Below are 15,221 nucleotides of genomic sequence, written 5' to 3'. Positions count from 1 at the left end.
TGGCGGCTGGATGTGGGAATGCTGGCGGACGAGGTGGTGTGTGGGAAGGTGAGGGGGTGTATCAAAAGGTACTTGGAGGCCAACGACAACGGGGAGGTGCGGGTGGGGGTGGTATGGGAGGCGTTGAAGGCGGTGATCAGGGGAGAGCTAATTTCCATTAGGGCTCATAGGGAGAAGACAGAGGGTATGGAAAGGGAGAGGTTAGTGGGGGAGATTTTGAGAGTGGACAGGAGATATGCAGGGGCCCCGGAGGAAAGATTACTTGGGGAAAGACGACGGCTCCAGACGGAGTTTGACCTGTTGACCACAGGGAAGGCGGAGGCACAGTGGAGGAAAGCGCAGGGGGTGACCTACGAGTATGGGGAAAAGGCTAGTCGGATGCTGGCACACCAGCTCCGTAAGAGGATGGCAGCGAGGGAAATAGGGGGAGTCAAAGATGGAAGGGGAGCCATGGTTCGGAGTGCGACGAAAATAAACGAGGTATTCAAGGCCTTTTATGAAGAGCTGTACAGATCCCAGCCCCCAGCGGGGGAAGAGGGGATGAGACGATTCCTAAATCAGCTGAGATTCCCGAGGGTGGAGGAGCAAGAGGTGGCTGGTTTGGGGGCACCAATTGGGTTGGAGGAGCTGAGCAAGGGTTTGGGGAGCATGCAGGTGGGGAAGGCCCCGGGACCGGACGGATTCCCAGTGGAGTTCTACAGGAAGTACGCAGACCTGTTGGCCCCGCTACTGGTGAGGACCTTTAATGAGGCAAGAGAGGAGGGGACCCTGCCCCCGACAATGTCGGAAGCGACAATTTCTTTGATCCTAAAGCGGGACAAGGACCCACTGCAATGTGGATCGTACAGGCCGATCTCGCTCCTCAATGTGGATGCAAAGTTGCTGGCAAAAGTGCTGGCCACGAGGATCGAAGACTGTGTCCCAGGGGTAATCCACGAGGACCAGACGGGATTTGTAAAGGGCAGGCAACTAAACACCAATGTGCGGAGGCTCTTAAACGTGATAATGATGCCATCGGAGGAGGGAGAGGCGGAGATAGTGGCAGCTATGGACGCGGAGAAGGCCTTTGACCGAGTAGAGTGGGAGTACCTCTGGGAGGTGCTGCGCAGGTTTGGGTTCGGGGTAGGGTTTATCATCTGGGTTAAGCTCCTTTACAGAGCCTCGGTGGCAAGTGTAGTGACGAACCGGCGGAGGTCGGAGTACTTTCGACTGTATCGAGGGACGAGGCAGGGGTGCCCCCTGTCCCCCCTGTTGTTCGCATTGGCGATCGAACCATTGGCCATGTCATTGAGGGAGTCTAATAAATGGAAGGGGGTGGTCCGAGGGGGAGAAGAGCATCGGGTGTCGCTATATGCGGATGACCTGTTGCTGTACGTGGCAGATCCAATGGAGGGAATGGTGGCGGTCATGCAGACTCTAAGGGAGTTTGGGGAGTTTTCGGGCTATAAGCTCAATGTAGGGAAGAGTGAGCTCTTTGTATTACAGGTGGGGGACCAAGAAAGAGGGATAGGGGACCTACCGCTGAGGAGGGCGGAGGGGAGCTTTCGGTATCTGGGGATCCAGATAGCCAGGAGTTGGGGGACCCTACATAAACTGAATCTGACTAGGTTGGTGGAGCAAATGGAGGAGGATTTCAAAAGATGGGACATGTTACCGCTCTCGCTGGCGGGTAGAGTGCAGCCGGTCAAAATGGTGGTCCTTCCGAGGTTTCTGTTTGTGTTTCAGTGCCTTCCCATCGTGATCACTAAGGCCTTTTTTAAGAGAGTAGGCAGGAGTATTATGGGGTTTGTGTGGGCGAATAAGACCCCGAGAGTAAGGAGAGGGTTCCTGGAACGCAGTAGGGACCGAGGAGGGTTGGCGCTGCCAAACCTGGGGAGCTACTACTGGGCAGCAAATGTGGCGATGATCCGCAAGTGGCTTATGGAGGGAGAGGGGGCGGCATGGAAGAGGATGGAGATGGCGTCCTGTAAAGGAACGAGCCTGGGGGCGTTGGTGATGGCACCGCTGCCGCTCTCGCCGACAAAGTATACCACGAGCTCGGTGGTGGCCGCAACGCTAAGGATCTGGGGCCAGTGGAGACGGCACCGAGGTGCAATGGGAGCATCGGTGTGGTCCCCGATCAGGGGTAACCACCGGTTTGTCCCGGGGAAGATGGACGGGGGGGGGTTCCTGAGCTGGCATCGGGCGGGGATTAGAAGAATGGGGGACCTGTTCATCGACGGGACGTTTGCGAGCCTAGGGGCACTGGAGGAAAAGTTCGAGTTACCCCCGGGAAATGCCTTTAGATATATGCAGGTGAGGGCTTTTGTGAGGCGACAGGTGAGGGAATTCCCGTTGCTCCCGGCACAAGAAGTTCAAGATATGTGATCTCGGGTGTATGGGTCGGGGAGGGCAAGGTGTCGGAAATACACCAGGAGTTGAAAGAAGAGGGGGAAGCGCTGGTAGAAGAGTTGAAGGGTAAATGGGAGGAGGAGCTGGGGGAGGAGATCGAGGAAGGTCTGTGGGCTGATGCCCTAGGTAGGGTTAATTCCTCCTCCTCGTGTGCCAGGCTCAGCCTGATATAATTTAAGGTGGTCCACAGAGCGTACTTGACGGGGGCGAGGTTGAGTAGGTTCTTTGGGGTAGAGGATAGATGTGGAAGGTGCTCAGGTAGCCCGGCGAACCATATCCATATGTTTTGGTCATGCCCGGCACTGGAGGGGTTCTGGAGAGGAGTGGCGGGAGCAATATCTCAGGTGGTGAAAGTCCGGGTCAAGCCAAGCCAAGCTGGAGGCTAGCAATATTTGGAGTAGTGGACGAACCGGGAGTGCAGGAGGCGAAAGAGGCCGGCATTCTGGCCTTTGCGTCCCTAGTAGCCCGGCGAAGGATCTTGCTAATGTAGAAGGAGGCGAAGCCCCCCAGCCTGGAGGCCTGGATAAATGATATGGCTGGGTTCATAAAGTTGGAGAGGATTAAGTTTGCCTTGAGAGGGTCTGCGCAGGGGTTTTACAGACGGTGGCAACCGTTCCTAGACTATCTCGCGGAGCGTTAGAAGAAGGTCGGTCAGCAGCAGCAGCAACCTTGGGGGGTGCATCCTGGGAGGGGGGGGGGGGGGGGAAGAGGGGGGACAGCCTGGGAGGGTGGATGAGCAAGAGATAACATGAAGGGTTGGGGAAACTGGCACGTACGGGTGAGGGCCAGTGTACAAAGCTGTGTAAATATATCATTTTGCCATGTATATATCTTGCTCTCGTTTTTTTAATGTTACGGGGTTGGGGGGGGGGGGGGTTTATTGTTTGTGAGGGAGAAAAATTGTGTTGTAAAACTTTAATAAATATATATATATTTTTTTTTAAAAAGGAGGTAGAAGCTTTTTTCATTTAATTTGAGAAGGTGGGTAAACAAACGAAATAGCCACAGGAAATGTGGGTATTACTGATTCAAACAAAGCTGGTAGGTAGGGCTAATGAAGTGTTTGCATCATGACCAGAGGAGGTACCCAAGTCGTATGAGGTGAGAAAATCCATCTTAGGTGCTTATGAACTCGTGGCTGAAGCCCACAAAGGTTTAGAAATTTAAGGAAAGAATTTGGTTCAACATACATGGAGTTTGAAAGGATCAAACAGAGTAATTTGATAGGTGGATAAGGGCTTTGAAAATAGACCAAACGTATGAAGCTCTCAGAGAAATTATACTTTGAGGAGTTTAAAAATTCAATTCCTGATGTAGTGAGAATTCATGTGGAAGAACAGAGGGTTAAAACTGCGAGATTAGCAGCAGAAATGGCAGATGATTATGAATTAGTTCATAAATCAAAGCTTGGTTTCCAACATCAGTTTCAGCCTGTGAGGGATAGAAACTGGGGACATGAGAAATACTCAAGTGGTAAAGGTAAAGGTGATCTGATGGGAGATAATAAGGATTATAGTCAGATTAAAGAAGAAATTCAGGAGGGTGGAAGAGACATGAAAAGTTTCAAATGCTTTCATTGTAATAAACTAGGCCATGTAAAGTTACAGTGTTGGTGGTTGAAGAAAAGCACTGGGAAGGCTGATGTGGTAAAACAGGATAAGACAGGAGGGTTTTTTTTAAAGGAAAGCCCAAGTGAAGCGAAGGAGGTGCAAAATATTGTACAGCCTGATCAAGAGATGATTGATAAGAAGGTGCCAGATCTCTTTAAAGAATTTACTTGTGTGGGTAAAGTTTACTCATGTGTATCAGGAGGAGCAGGTAAATAAGTCACAATTTAAAGAGATACGGGAGCTAGTTAATCTTTAATGGTAAGAGATGAGGAGTTATGTAGTTTGGGAAGAATGTTGCCAGAAAAGGTTGTAATATGTGAAATTCAGGGTGAGAGGAGTAGCGTTCCATTATATAAGGTAAGGTTGGAAAGTCCAGTGAAGGGTGGTGAAGTGGCAGTAGGAGTAATAGAGAAACTATCTTGTCCCGGAATACAGTTTATCTTGGGTAATGATATAGCTGGATCACAGGTGGGAGTGATGCCTACTGTGGTTGATAAGCCAGTGGAAAATCAGACAACTGAAGTGTTGAAGGACAAATATCCTGGGATTTTTCCAGATTGTGTAGTAACAAGGTCGCAAAGTCACAGGTTAAGACAAGAGGAGAAATCAAAGAGTGAAGATGGCGTTGAAGTGCAATTGGCAGAAACAATTTTTGATCAGATGGTTGAAAAAGAAGAATGGGGGAGGATAAGGCGGATATTTTTAGTTCAGGAAAATTGCCGGGGTTACAACAGAAAGATGTAGAAATAAAACTGATGTATCAGAAAGCATACAGAAGAGGAATCTGAGTGCATATCAGAGTGTTATTACCATAAAAGTGATGTCTTGATGAGAAAATGGGGACCTGTACATATGCAGGCGGATGAAAAGTGGGCATAAGTTCATCAAGTAGGATTGCCGATAGGGTATAGAAAGGAGGTGTTGCGAGTTGCATGAGGCACCCGTGGGAGGTCATTTGGGAATAAGGAAAACTCAAGCTAAAATCCAAAAACATTTTTATTGGCCTGGACTACATAAAGATGTAGTTAAATTTTGTCAATCAGGTCACACATGTCAAGTGATAGGGAAACCTCAAGCAGTGATAAAACCAGCGCCCTTAATACCCGTTTACAAGGGTCCTAATTGATGGCCTAGGACCGCTTCCTAAAACAAAAAGTGGGAATCAATATCTTTTGACGATAATGGATGTGTCTACTAGGTTTCCAAAGGCCATTCCAGTGCGCAATATTACAGCTAAAAAGATTGTGGAGGAGTTACTTAAATTCTTTACTAGATATGGACTACCAACAGAAATACAATCGGATCAAGGATCAAATTTTACCTCAAGGTTATTCAAAGAAGTTATGGATAGCTTAGGAATAAAACAATTTAAATCAACTGCGTACCATCCAGAATCACAGTTAGAAAGGTGGCATCAGACATTAAAGACCATGTTGAGGACTTATTGTCACGATTATCCAGAGGATTGGGATAAAGGAATTCCATCCGTACTGTTTGCAATTAGGGATGCACCTAATGAGTCAACCAAATTTAGTCCTTTTGAACTAATTTTTGGTCATGAGGTAAGAGGACCACTTAAATTGATTAAGGAAAAATTGGTGAGTGAGAAATCGGAAATGACACTATTGGATTACGTGTCAAATTTTAGGGAACAATTAAATAGAGGTGAATTGGCTGGACAACATTTAAAAGTTGCACAAAATGTGGTGGAACAGGTAATGGACAAGAAATCCAAAGTTCGTAGTTTTGCCAGTGGAGATAAAGTTTTAGCGTTGTTACCAGTGGTAGGTGAACCTTTAAAAGCAAGGTTTTGTGGACCTCATCAGATTGAAAGGAAATTAAGTGAGGGGAATTATGTGCTAAAAACACCAGATAGAAGGGAAGACTCACCGAGTGTGTCATGTGAATATGCTTAAAAGATACTTTGAAAGGGAAGGAGAGAAAAAGGAGGTTTTAATGATTCTAACTCAAAGTGACGAACCAAATCCAGATGACTGTGATTTTGACATACCTCAAATTAAATTGGAAAATGAGGATGTTCTTAAAAATTGGGATAAATTGTTGAGTTACCTTCCAGAGGAAATACAAACTGACCTGAAAGAGTTATTGATATCACATGGACAAGTTTGTAGAGATAAATTGGGAAGTACTAAAATGGCTATACATGATGTAGATGTGGGAAATGCTGCTCCAATCAAACAACATCCATACAGACTTAACCCTTTAAAATTGGTTAATAAAGGTGAACAAAGAGATTGAGAGTATGCTTAAAAGTGGCATAATTGAAGTGGGTTGCAGCCAATGGAGCTCACCCATAGTGATGGTACCAAAACCAGATGGTACCCAACGGTTGTGTGTGGACTATAGAAAGGTTAATGCAATTACAAGAACGGACCCCTATCCTATCCCACGTTTGGAAGATTGCATTGAGAAAGTGGGACAATCAGCTTTTATTTCCAAACTGGATTTACTGAAAGGTTACTGGCAGGTACCTTTATCCGAAAGGGGAAGGAGATTTCAGCTTTTGTGTGACTCCAGATGGTAAATACCAATTCAAAGTTATGCCATTTGGCATGAAAAACGCACCAGCCACATTTCAATGGTTAACTAACAAAGTTGTTTCAGGATTACCCAATTGTGCGGTATACATCGACGTTCCTGTAATTTTCAGCCAGACATGAACAAAACATTTGAAACATCTGATGGAGTTATTCAATCGACTTCAGGAGGCGGATTTGGTGATAAACCTAGCCAAAAGTGAATTTGGAAAGGCCCAAGTCACTTTCCTTGGCCATACAATCGAACAGGGTCGAATGGTCCCACGGGATGTGAAAACAAAAGTTATTGGGGAGTTCCCGATACCCTCGACACAACGGGAAATAATGCGATTTCTTGGTATGGAGTGGATTTTACCGGAAATTTGTACCCAATTTTAGCAGTGCTCCACTGACGGACTTGCTCAAGAAGCGTAACAAATTCCAGTGTACAGCGGAGTGTCACCAGGCATTTGACGGCCTGAAGGCTGTGTTAACCACTGCTCCTGTATTAGCCATCCCAAATTATACAAAACCATTCAAAGTGGCTGTTGATGCGAGTGATGTGGGTGTAGGTGCGGTGCTTCTACAAGACGACGACGAAGGGTTAGAGCGGCCTATTGGGTATTTTTCAAAGAAATTGAATTCTCACCAGAAAAAGTATTCCACAATTGAGAAGGAGACTTGAGTTTGGTGCTGGTTTTGCAACATTTTCACATTTATGTGACCAGCAATCCATCTGACACCGTTATATATACTGATCATAATCCGTTGACGTTTTTGGAGCGATTCCGGAATAACAATGCAAGGCTGTTTCGCTGGAGTTTATTGTTGCAGCCATTTCATTTAAAAATAGTACATGTGGCAGGACGAGAAAATATGATAGCCGATGCTTTGTCATGAATGTGATGAACGGAAGCAATTTCAGTTGGAGGAAGAAAAACGAAAAGAAAATGGACTATATTATTGTACCTGTTTGCGTGTGTTGTTTTTTGAAACGAAAAAGTATATTTACTGTGCGCATTTCTTAAAGGATAGGGAAAAGGTGAAAAATGAAACCATCTTGAAGTTGATGGTTTATTTTTTTTCTTGGGGGGTACTGTCATGTGAGAGTACCTTTAAGAAATGGGTGTTTATAAATGGGTGTATCCATAAATATCTGTAGTGAGAGTAACTAAGAAATGGGTGTTTACTACTGCAGTGATGTCAGAGAGTGGGTGGAGCTGGGCTGTCTGTCAGCTTTTTACTTGCGTTTCTGAGCAGGCTGCAGGGTGTGTTTTAGTTTTGTTTTCATTGTTGGAGCTGAAGCCAGACCAAGCAGGTGTACTGCTGTTCTCTCTGCCATCAAAAGACTATCTCTTGATCTTCTGATGAATTCGGAATTATAAATGTTTTCAGTAGTGACTTTAACCTGATGTGCTTCTGATAAAGGTTTTGTTTTTAAGTCGTATGGATGTTAAAAAGGAAAGCTTAAAGGATTACTTAGTGTTGTAGTCTTTGGGGGTTGATTTGAATTAATGGTTGCTAAGATGTTCACTGTATGTTTTAAAAAGGTTGAGTTCATAGAATAAACATTGTTTTGCTTTTAAAAAATACTTTTCCATTTCTGCTGTACCACACCTGTAGAGTGGGCCAAGTGCTCTCCTTACCGCAATCTATTAAAAGTTGTGGGTCAGGTGAACTCCATGATACACTTTGGGGTTCTCTAAACCCTGGCCCATAACACTGCCTTTAAAATAGTCAAATGAATGTGACCCTAAGGATGACTGAAGACCATTAAAAGGATGCATCATGGTGAAAGTAGAAGCAAATGGACAGACGGCAAAGTCGCCTCTTTACATTGTCCGTGGAAACTTTCCTGCTCTATTTGGCAGAACATGGTTGACTAAGATTAGGCTTAACTGGGATTAGTTGTTAATCGATTAGTTGTTTCAAAGAGTAACTTGCAACAATTTCTGAAGAAATACGAGAAGTTGTTCGAAGATTCGCTGGGCTCTCTGAAAGTCATTGGTAACGTCATGCTGATCAGTTCCTTGCTGCACGAAGTGAGTTTGTAGAAACTTCTAAAGAGGTTCTACTCTAATACGCCAATCCATTTGTAAGAAAAACACATGGAATTTCAATGCCTTTTCACGGAATAAAAACTTGAACCATACCTGGCTTAGTGACATATGCCAGGCACTCTTCCTGCAAGGACTTGTCATCGACCAGATCTTGCACCCGAGGAGTCGGGCAGTACACGTTGGAATACTGCAAAGGGAAAGGAACAAACGCAGTGAAACATCACAGAACGATAAGATTAGTGCAGATTCAATAAAACTCAAGAGTTTTTGTTTTTACTATTCATTCATGGGCATCGCTGGCTCGGCAATTTCTAATTGCCCATTAGAAGGTGATGGTGAGCTGGCTAATTGAATTGTTGTAGTCCAAGTGGTGTCGGTACACCCACAATGGTGTTTGGCAGGCAGTTCCAAGATTTTGATCCAGCAATAGTGAAGGAACGGCTGATATATTTCCAAGTCAGAATGGTGCGTGATTGGAGGGGGAAGTTGCAGATGGTGGTGTTCCCACGCACCTCTTGCCTTTGCCCTGCTAGGTGGTTGATTTCCTGCGTTTGTAAGGTGCTGAAGGGGTTAGTGAGGTGCAGCAGTGCATCTTGCAGATCAGGCCTGTTCAAAGAACAGCCCACAGTTCGAATGCAGCACGCAAAGCACGTCAATGTGGCCCGTTGGAGGCGGATTAGAAAATGCCGGTCAAGGAGGTAACATGCAATGGAGGATTGTTTATGCGGAACCCCTCCAATCACAGCCTGATTCTCCCGATGTGTTTCATGTTGATAGGCCCAATACTTGTGGGTAAAGATCCTTCATACGTGGTGTGGGAGGGGGGGGGCGGCGAGAGGGGGGGGGGGCGAGAGGGGGGGGGGGGCGGGGGCGAGCGGGGGAGAGGGGGGGGCGGGGGCGAGGGGGGGGGCGGGGGCGAGGGGGGGGGCGGGGGCGAGGGGGGGGCGGGGGCGAGGGCGAGGGGGGGGCGGGGGCGAGGGCGAGGGGGGGGCGGGGCGAGGGGGGGGCGGGGGCGAGGGGGGGGCGGGGGCGAGGGGGGGGCGGGGGCGAGGGGGGGGCGGGGGCGAGGGGGGGCGGGGGCGAGAGGGGGGCGGGGCGAGAGGGGGCGGGGGCGAGAGGGGGGCGGGGGCGAGAGGGGGGCGGGGGCGAGAGGGGGGCGGGGGCGAGAGGGGGGCGGGGGCGAGAGGGGGGCGGGGGCGAGAGGGGGGCGGGGGCGAGAGGGGGGCGGGGGCGGGGGCGAGGGGGCGGGGGCGGGGGCGAGGGGGGCGGGGGCGGGGCGAGGGGGGGGCGGGGGCGAGGGGGGGGCGGGGGCGAGGGGGGGGCGGGGGCGAGGGGGGGCGGGGGCGAGGGGGGGCGGGGGCGAGGGGGGCGGGGGCGAGAGGGGGCGGGCGAGAGGGGGGCGGGGCGAGAGGGGGGCGGGGCGAGAGGGGGGCGGGGGCGAGAGGGGGGCGGGGGCGAGAGGGGGCGGGGGCGAGAGGGGGGCGGGGGCGAGAGGGGGGCGGGGGCGAGAGGGGGGCGGGGGCGAGAGGGGGGCGGGGGCGAGAGGGGGGCGGGGGCGAGAGGGGGGCGGGGGCGAGAGGGGGCGGGGGCGAGAGGGGGGCGGGGGCGAGAGGGGGGCGGGGCGAGAGGGGGGCGGGGGCGAGAGGGGGCGGGGGCGAGAGGGGGGCGGGGGCGAGAGGGGGGCGGGGGCGAGAGGGGGGCGGGGCGAGAGGGGGGCGGGGGCGAGAGGGGGGCGGGGCGAGAGGGGGCGGGGGCGAGAGGGGGGCGGGGGCGAGAGGGGGGCGGGGGCGAGAGGGGGGCGGGGGCGAGAGGGGGGCGGGGGCGAGAGGGGGGCGGGGGCGAGAGGGGGGCGGGGGCGAGAGGGGGCGGGGGCGAGAGGGGGGCGGGGGCGAGAGGGGGGCGGGGGCGAGAGGGGGGCGGGGGCGAGAGGGGGGCGGGGGCGAGAGGGGGGCGGGGGCGAGAGGGGGGCGGGGGCGAGAGGGGGGCGGGGGCGAGAGGGGGGCGGGGGCGAGAGGGGGGCGGGGGCGAGAGGGGGGCGGGGGCGAGAGGGGGGCGGGGCGAGAGGGGGGCGGGGGCGAGAGGGGGGCGGGGGCGAGAGGGGGGCGGGGGCGAGAGGGGGGCGGGGGCGAGAGGGGGGCGGGGGCGAGGGGGGGCGGGGGCGAGGGGGGGCGGGGGCGAGGGGGGGGCGGGGGCGAGGGGGGGGCGGGGGCGAGGGGGGGGCGGGGGCGAGGGGGGGCGGGGGCGAGGGGGGGGCGGGGGCGAGGGGGGGGCGGGGCGAGGGGGGGGCGGGGCGAGGGGGGGGCGGGGGCGAGGGGGGGGCGGGGGCGAGGGGGGGGCGGGGGCGAGGGGGGGGCGGGGGCGAGGGGGGGGCGGGGGCGAGGGGGGGGCGGGGGCGAGGGGGGGGCGGGGGGCGAGGGGGGGGCGGGGGCGAGGGGGGGCGGGGCGAGGGGGGGGCGGGGGCGAGGGGGGGGCGGGGGCGAGGGGGGGGGCGGGGGCGAGGGGGGGGCGGGGGCGAGGGGGGGGCGGGGGCGAGGGGGGGGCGGGGGCGAGGGGGGGGCGGGGGCGAGGGGGGGGCGGGGGCGAGGGGGGGGCGGGGGCGAGGGGGGGCGGGGGCGAGGGGGGGCGGGGGCGAGGGGGGGGCGGGGGCGAGGGGGGGGCGGGGGCGAGAGGGGGGCGGGGGCGAGAGGGGGGCGGGGGCGAGAGGGGGGCGGGGCGAGAGGGGGCGGGGGCGAGAGGGGGGCGGGGGCGAGAGGGGGGCGGGGGCGAGAGGGGGGCGGGGGCGAGAGGGGGGCGGGGGCGAGAGGGGGGCGGGGGCGAGAGGGGGCGGGGCGAGAGGGGGGCGGGGGCGAGAGGGGGGCGGGGGAGAGGGGGGCGGGGGCGAGAGGGGGGCGGGGGCGAGAGGGGGGCGGGGGCGAGAGGGGGGCGGGGGCGAGAGGGGGGCGGGGGCGAGAGGGGGGCGGGGGCGAGAGGGGGGCGGGGGCGAGAGGGGGGCGGGGGCGAGAGGGGGGCGGGGGCGAGAGGGGGGCGGGGGCGAGAGGGGGGCGGGGGCGAGAGGGGGGCGGGGGCGAGAGGGGGGCGGGGGCGAGAGGGGGGCGGGGGCGAGAGGGGGGCGGGGGCGAGAGGGGGGCGGGGGCGAGAGGGGGGCGGGGGCGAGAGGGGGGCGGGGGCGAGAGGGGGGCGGGGCGAGAGGGGGGCGGGGGCGAGAGGGGGGCGGGGGCGAGAGGGGGGCGGGGGCGAGAGGGGGGCGGGGGCGAGAGGGGGGCGGGGGCGAGAGGGGGGCGGGGGCGAGAGGGGGGCGGGGGCGAGAGGGGGGCGGGGGCGAGAGGGGGGCGGGGGCGAGAGGGGGGCGGGGGCGAGAGGGGGGCGGGGGCGAGAGGGGGGCGGGGGCGAGAGGGGGGCGGGGGCGAGAGGGGGGCGGGGGCGAGAGGGGGGCGGGGCGAGAGGGGGGCGGGGGCGAGAGGGGGGCGGGGGCGAGAGGGGGGCGGGGGCGAGAGGGGGGCGGGGGCGAGAGGGGGGCGGGGGCGAGAGGGGGGCGGGGGCGAGAGGGGGGCGGGGCGAGAGGGGGGCGGGGCGAGAGGGGGGCGGGGGCGAGAGGGGGGCGGGGGCGAGAGGGGGGCGGGGGCGAGAGGGGGGCGGGGGCGAGAGGGGGGCGGGGGCGAGAGGGGGGCGGGGGCGAGAGGGGGGCGGGGGCGAGAGGGGGGCGGGGGCGAGAGGGGGGCGGGGGCGAGAGGGGGGCGGGGGCGAGAGGGGGGCGGGGCGAGAGGGGGGCGGGGGCGAGAGGGGGGCGGGGGCGAGAGGGGGGCGGGGGCGAGAGGGGGCGGGGGCGAGAGGGGGGCGGGGGCGAGAGGGGGGCGGGGGCGAGAGGGGGGCGGGGGCGAGAGGGGGGCGGGGGCGAGAGGGGGGCGGGGGCGAGAGGGGGGCGGGGGCGAGAGGGGGGCGGGGGCGAGAGGGGGCGGGGCGAGAGGGGGCGGGGGCGAGAGGGGGGCGGGGGCGAGAGGGGGGCGGGGCGAGAGGGGGGCGGGGGCGAGAGGGGGGCGGGGGCGAGAGGGGGGCGGGGGCGAGAGGGGGGCGGGGGCGAGAGGGGGGCGGGGGCGAGAGGGGGGCGGGGGCGAGAGGGGGCGGGGGCGAGAGGGGGCGGGGGCGAGAGGGGGGCGGGGGCGAGAGGGGGGGGGGCGAGGGGGGGGGCGAGAGGGGGGCGGGGGCCGAGAGGGGGGCGGGGGCCGAGAGGGGGGCGGGGGCCGAGAGGGGGGCGGGGGCCGAGAGGGGGGCGGGGGCCGAGAGGGGGGCGGGGGCCGAGAGGGGGCGGGGGCCGAGAGGGGGGCGGGGGCCGAGAGGGGGGCGGGGCCGAGAGGGGGGCGGGGCCGAGAGGGGGGCGGGGGCCGAGAGGGGGGCGGGGGCCGAGAGGGGGGCGGGGGCCGAGAGGGGGGCGGGGGCCGAGAGGGGGGCGGGGCCGAGAGGGGGGCGGGGCCGAGAGGGGGGCGGGGGCGAGAGGGGGGCGGGGGCGAGAGGGGGGCGGGGGCGAGAGGGGGGCGGGGGCGAGAGGGGGGCGGGGGCGAGAGGGGGGCGGGGGCGAGAGGGGGGCGGGGGCGAGAGGGGGGCGGGGGCGAGAGGGGGGCGGGGGCGAGAGGGGGGCGGGGGCGAGAGGGGGGCGGGGCGAGAGGGGGGCGGGGGCGAGAGGGGGGCGGGGCGAGAGAGGGGGGCGGGGCGAGAGGGGGGCGGGGGCGAGAGGGGGCGGGGGCGAGAGGGGGGCGGGGGCGAGAGGGGGGCGGGGGCGAGAGGGGGGCGGGGGCGAGAGGGGGGCGGGGCGAGAGGGGGGCGGGGGCGAGAGGGGGCGGGGGCGAGAGGGGGGCGGGGCGAGAGGGGGGCGGGGGCGAGAGGGGGGCGGGGGCGAGAGGGGGGCGGGGGCGAGAGGGGGCGGGGGCGAGAGGGGGCGGGGGCGAGAGGGGGGCGGGGGCGAGAGGGGGGCGGGGGCGAGAGGGGGCGGGGCGAGAGGGGGCGGGGGCGAGAGGGGGGCGGGGGCGAGAGGGGGGCGGGGGCGAGAGGGGGGCGGGGCGAGAGGGGGCGGGGCGAGAGGGGGCGGGGGCGAGAGGGGGGCGGGGGCGAGAGGGGGGCGGGGGCGAGAGGGGGGCGGGGGCGAGAGGGGGGCGGGGGCGAGAGGGGGGCGGGGGCGAGAGGGGGCGGGGGCGAGAGGGGGGCGGGGGCGAGAGGGGGGCGGGGGCGAGAGGGGGGCGGGGGCGAGAGGGGGGCGGGGGCGAGAGGGGGCGGGGGCGAGAGGGGGCGGGGGCGAGAGGGGGCGGGGCGAGAGGGGGCGGGGGCGAGAGGGGCGGGGGCGAGAGGGGGCGGGGGCGAGAGGGGGCGGGGCGAGAGGGGGCGGGGGCGAGAGGGGGCGGGGGCGAGAGGGGGCGGGGGCGAGAGGGGGCGGGGGCGAGAGGGGGCGGGGGCGAGAGGGGGCGGGGGCGAGAGGGGGCGGGGGCGAGAGGGGGCGGGGGCGAGAGGGGGCGGGGGCGAGAGGGGGCGGGGGCGAGAGGGGGCGGGGGCGAGAGGGGCGGGGGCGAGAGGGGGCGGGGGCGAGAGGGGGCGGGGGCGAGAGGGGGCGGGGGCGAGAGGGGGCGGGGGCGAGAGGGGGCGGGGGCGAGAGGGGCGGGGGCGAGAGGGGGCGGGGCGAGAGGGGGCGGGGGCGAGAGGGGGCGGGGGCGAGAGGGGGCGGGGGCGAGAGGGGGCGGGGGCGAGAGGGGGCGGGGGCGAGAGGGGGCGGGGGCGAGAGGGGGCGGGGGCGAGAGGGGGCGGGGGCGAGAGGGGGCGGGGGCGAGAGGGGGCGGGCGCGAGAGGGGGCGGGCGCGAGAGGGGGCGGGCGCGAGAGGGGGCGGGCGCGAGAGGGGGCGGGCGCGAGAGGGGGCGGGCGCGAGAGGGGGCGGGCGCGAGAGGGGGCGGGCGCGAGAGGGGGCGGGCGCGAGAGGGGGCGGCGCGAGAGGGGGCGGGCGCGAGAGGGGGCGGGCGCGAGAGGGGGCGGGCGCGAGAGGGGGCGGGCGCGAGAGGGGGCGGGCGCGAGAGGGGGCGGGCGCGAGAGGGGGCGGGCGCGAGAGGGGGCGGGCGCGAGAGGGGGCGGGCGCGAGAGGGGGCGGGCGCGAGAGGGGGCGGGCGCGAGAGGGGGCGGGCGCGAGAGGGGGCGGGCGCGAGAGGGGGCGGGCGCGAGAGGGGGCGGGCGCGAGAGGGGGCGGGCGCGAGAGGGGGCGGGCGCGAGAGGGGGCGGGCGCGAGAGGGGGCGGGCGCGAGAGGGGGCGGGGCGCGAGAGGGGGCGGGAGCGAGAGGGGGCGGGAGCGAGAGGGGGCGGGACGAGAGGGGGCGCGAGGGGGCGGGAGCGAGAGGGGGCGGGAGCGAGAGGGGGCGGGAGCGAGAGGGGGCGGGAGCGAGAGGGGGCGGGAGCGAGAGGGGCGGGAGCGAGAAGGGGCGGGAGCGAGAGGGGGCGGGAGGGAGAGGGGGCGGAGGGAGAGTGGCCGGGAGGGAGAGTGGCCGGGAGGAGAGAGGCCGGGAGGGAGAGAGGCCGGGAGGAGAGAGGCCGGAGGAGAGAGGGCGGGAGCGAGAGAGGGCGGGAGCGAGAGAGGGGGGGCGGGATCGAGAGAGGG

General features: G+C 61.9%; 1 protein-coding gene across 2 annotated transcripts in view; it reads right to left on the bottom strand.

Moving 5' to 3' along the window:
- nprl2 (NPR2 like, GATOR1 complex subunit) overlaps positions 1 to 15,221 on the bottom strand; it is a 76,018-nt gene that overhangs the window by 20,891 nt on the left and 39,906 nt on the right. For both annotated transcript variants that reach the window (XM_072472060.1, XM_072472059.1), the window contains exon 8: positions 8,692 to 8,785. In XM_072472060.1, the coding sequence (XP_072328161.1) occupies positions 8,692 to 8,785 (94 nt within the window). The remainder of the gene's footprint in view (positions 1 to 8,691; positions 8,786 to 15,221) is intronic.

Source organism: Scyliorhinus torazame, chromosome 13, assembly GCF_047496885.1.
Source record: "Scyliorhinus torazame isolate Kashiwa2021f chromosome 13, sScyTor2.1, whole genome shotgun sequence".
NCBI lineage: Eukaryota > Metazoa > Chordata > Chondrichthyes > Carcharhiniformes > Scyliorhinidae > Scyliorhinus > Scyliorhinus torazame.
The sequence above is the reverse complement of the archived record's forward strand: the minus strand, read 5'-3'. Positions and strand labels throughout refer to the sequence as shown.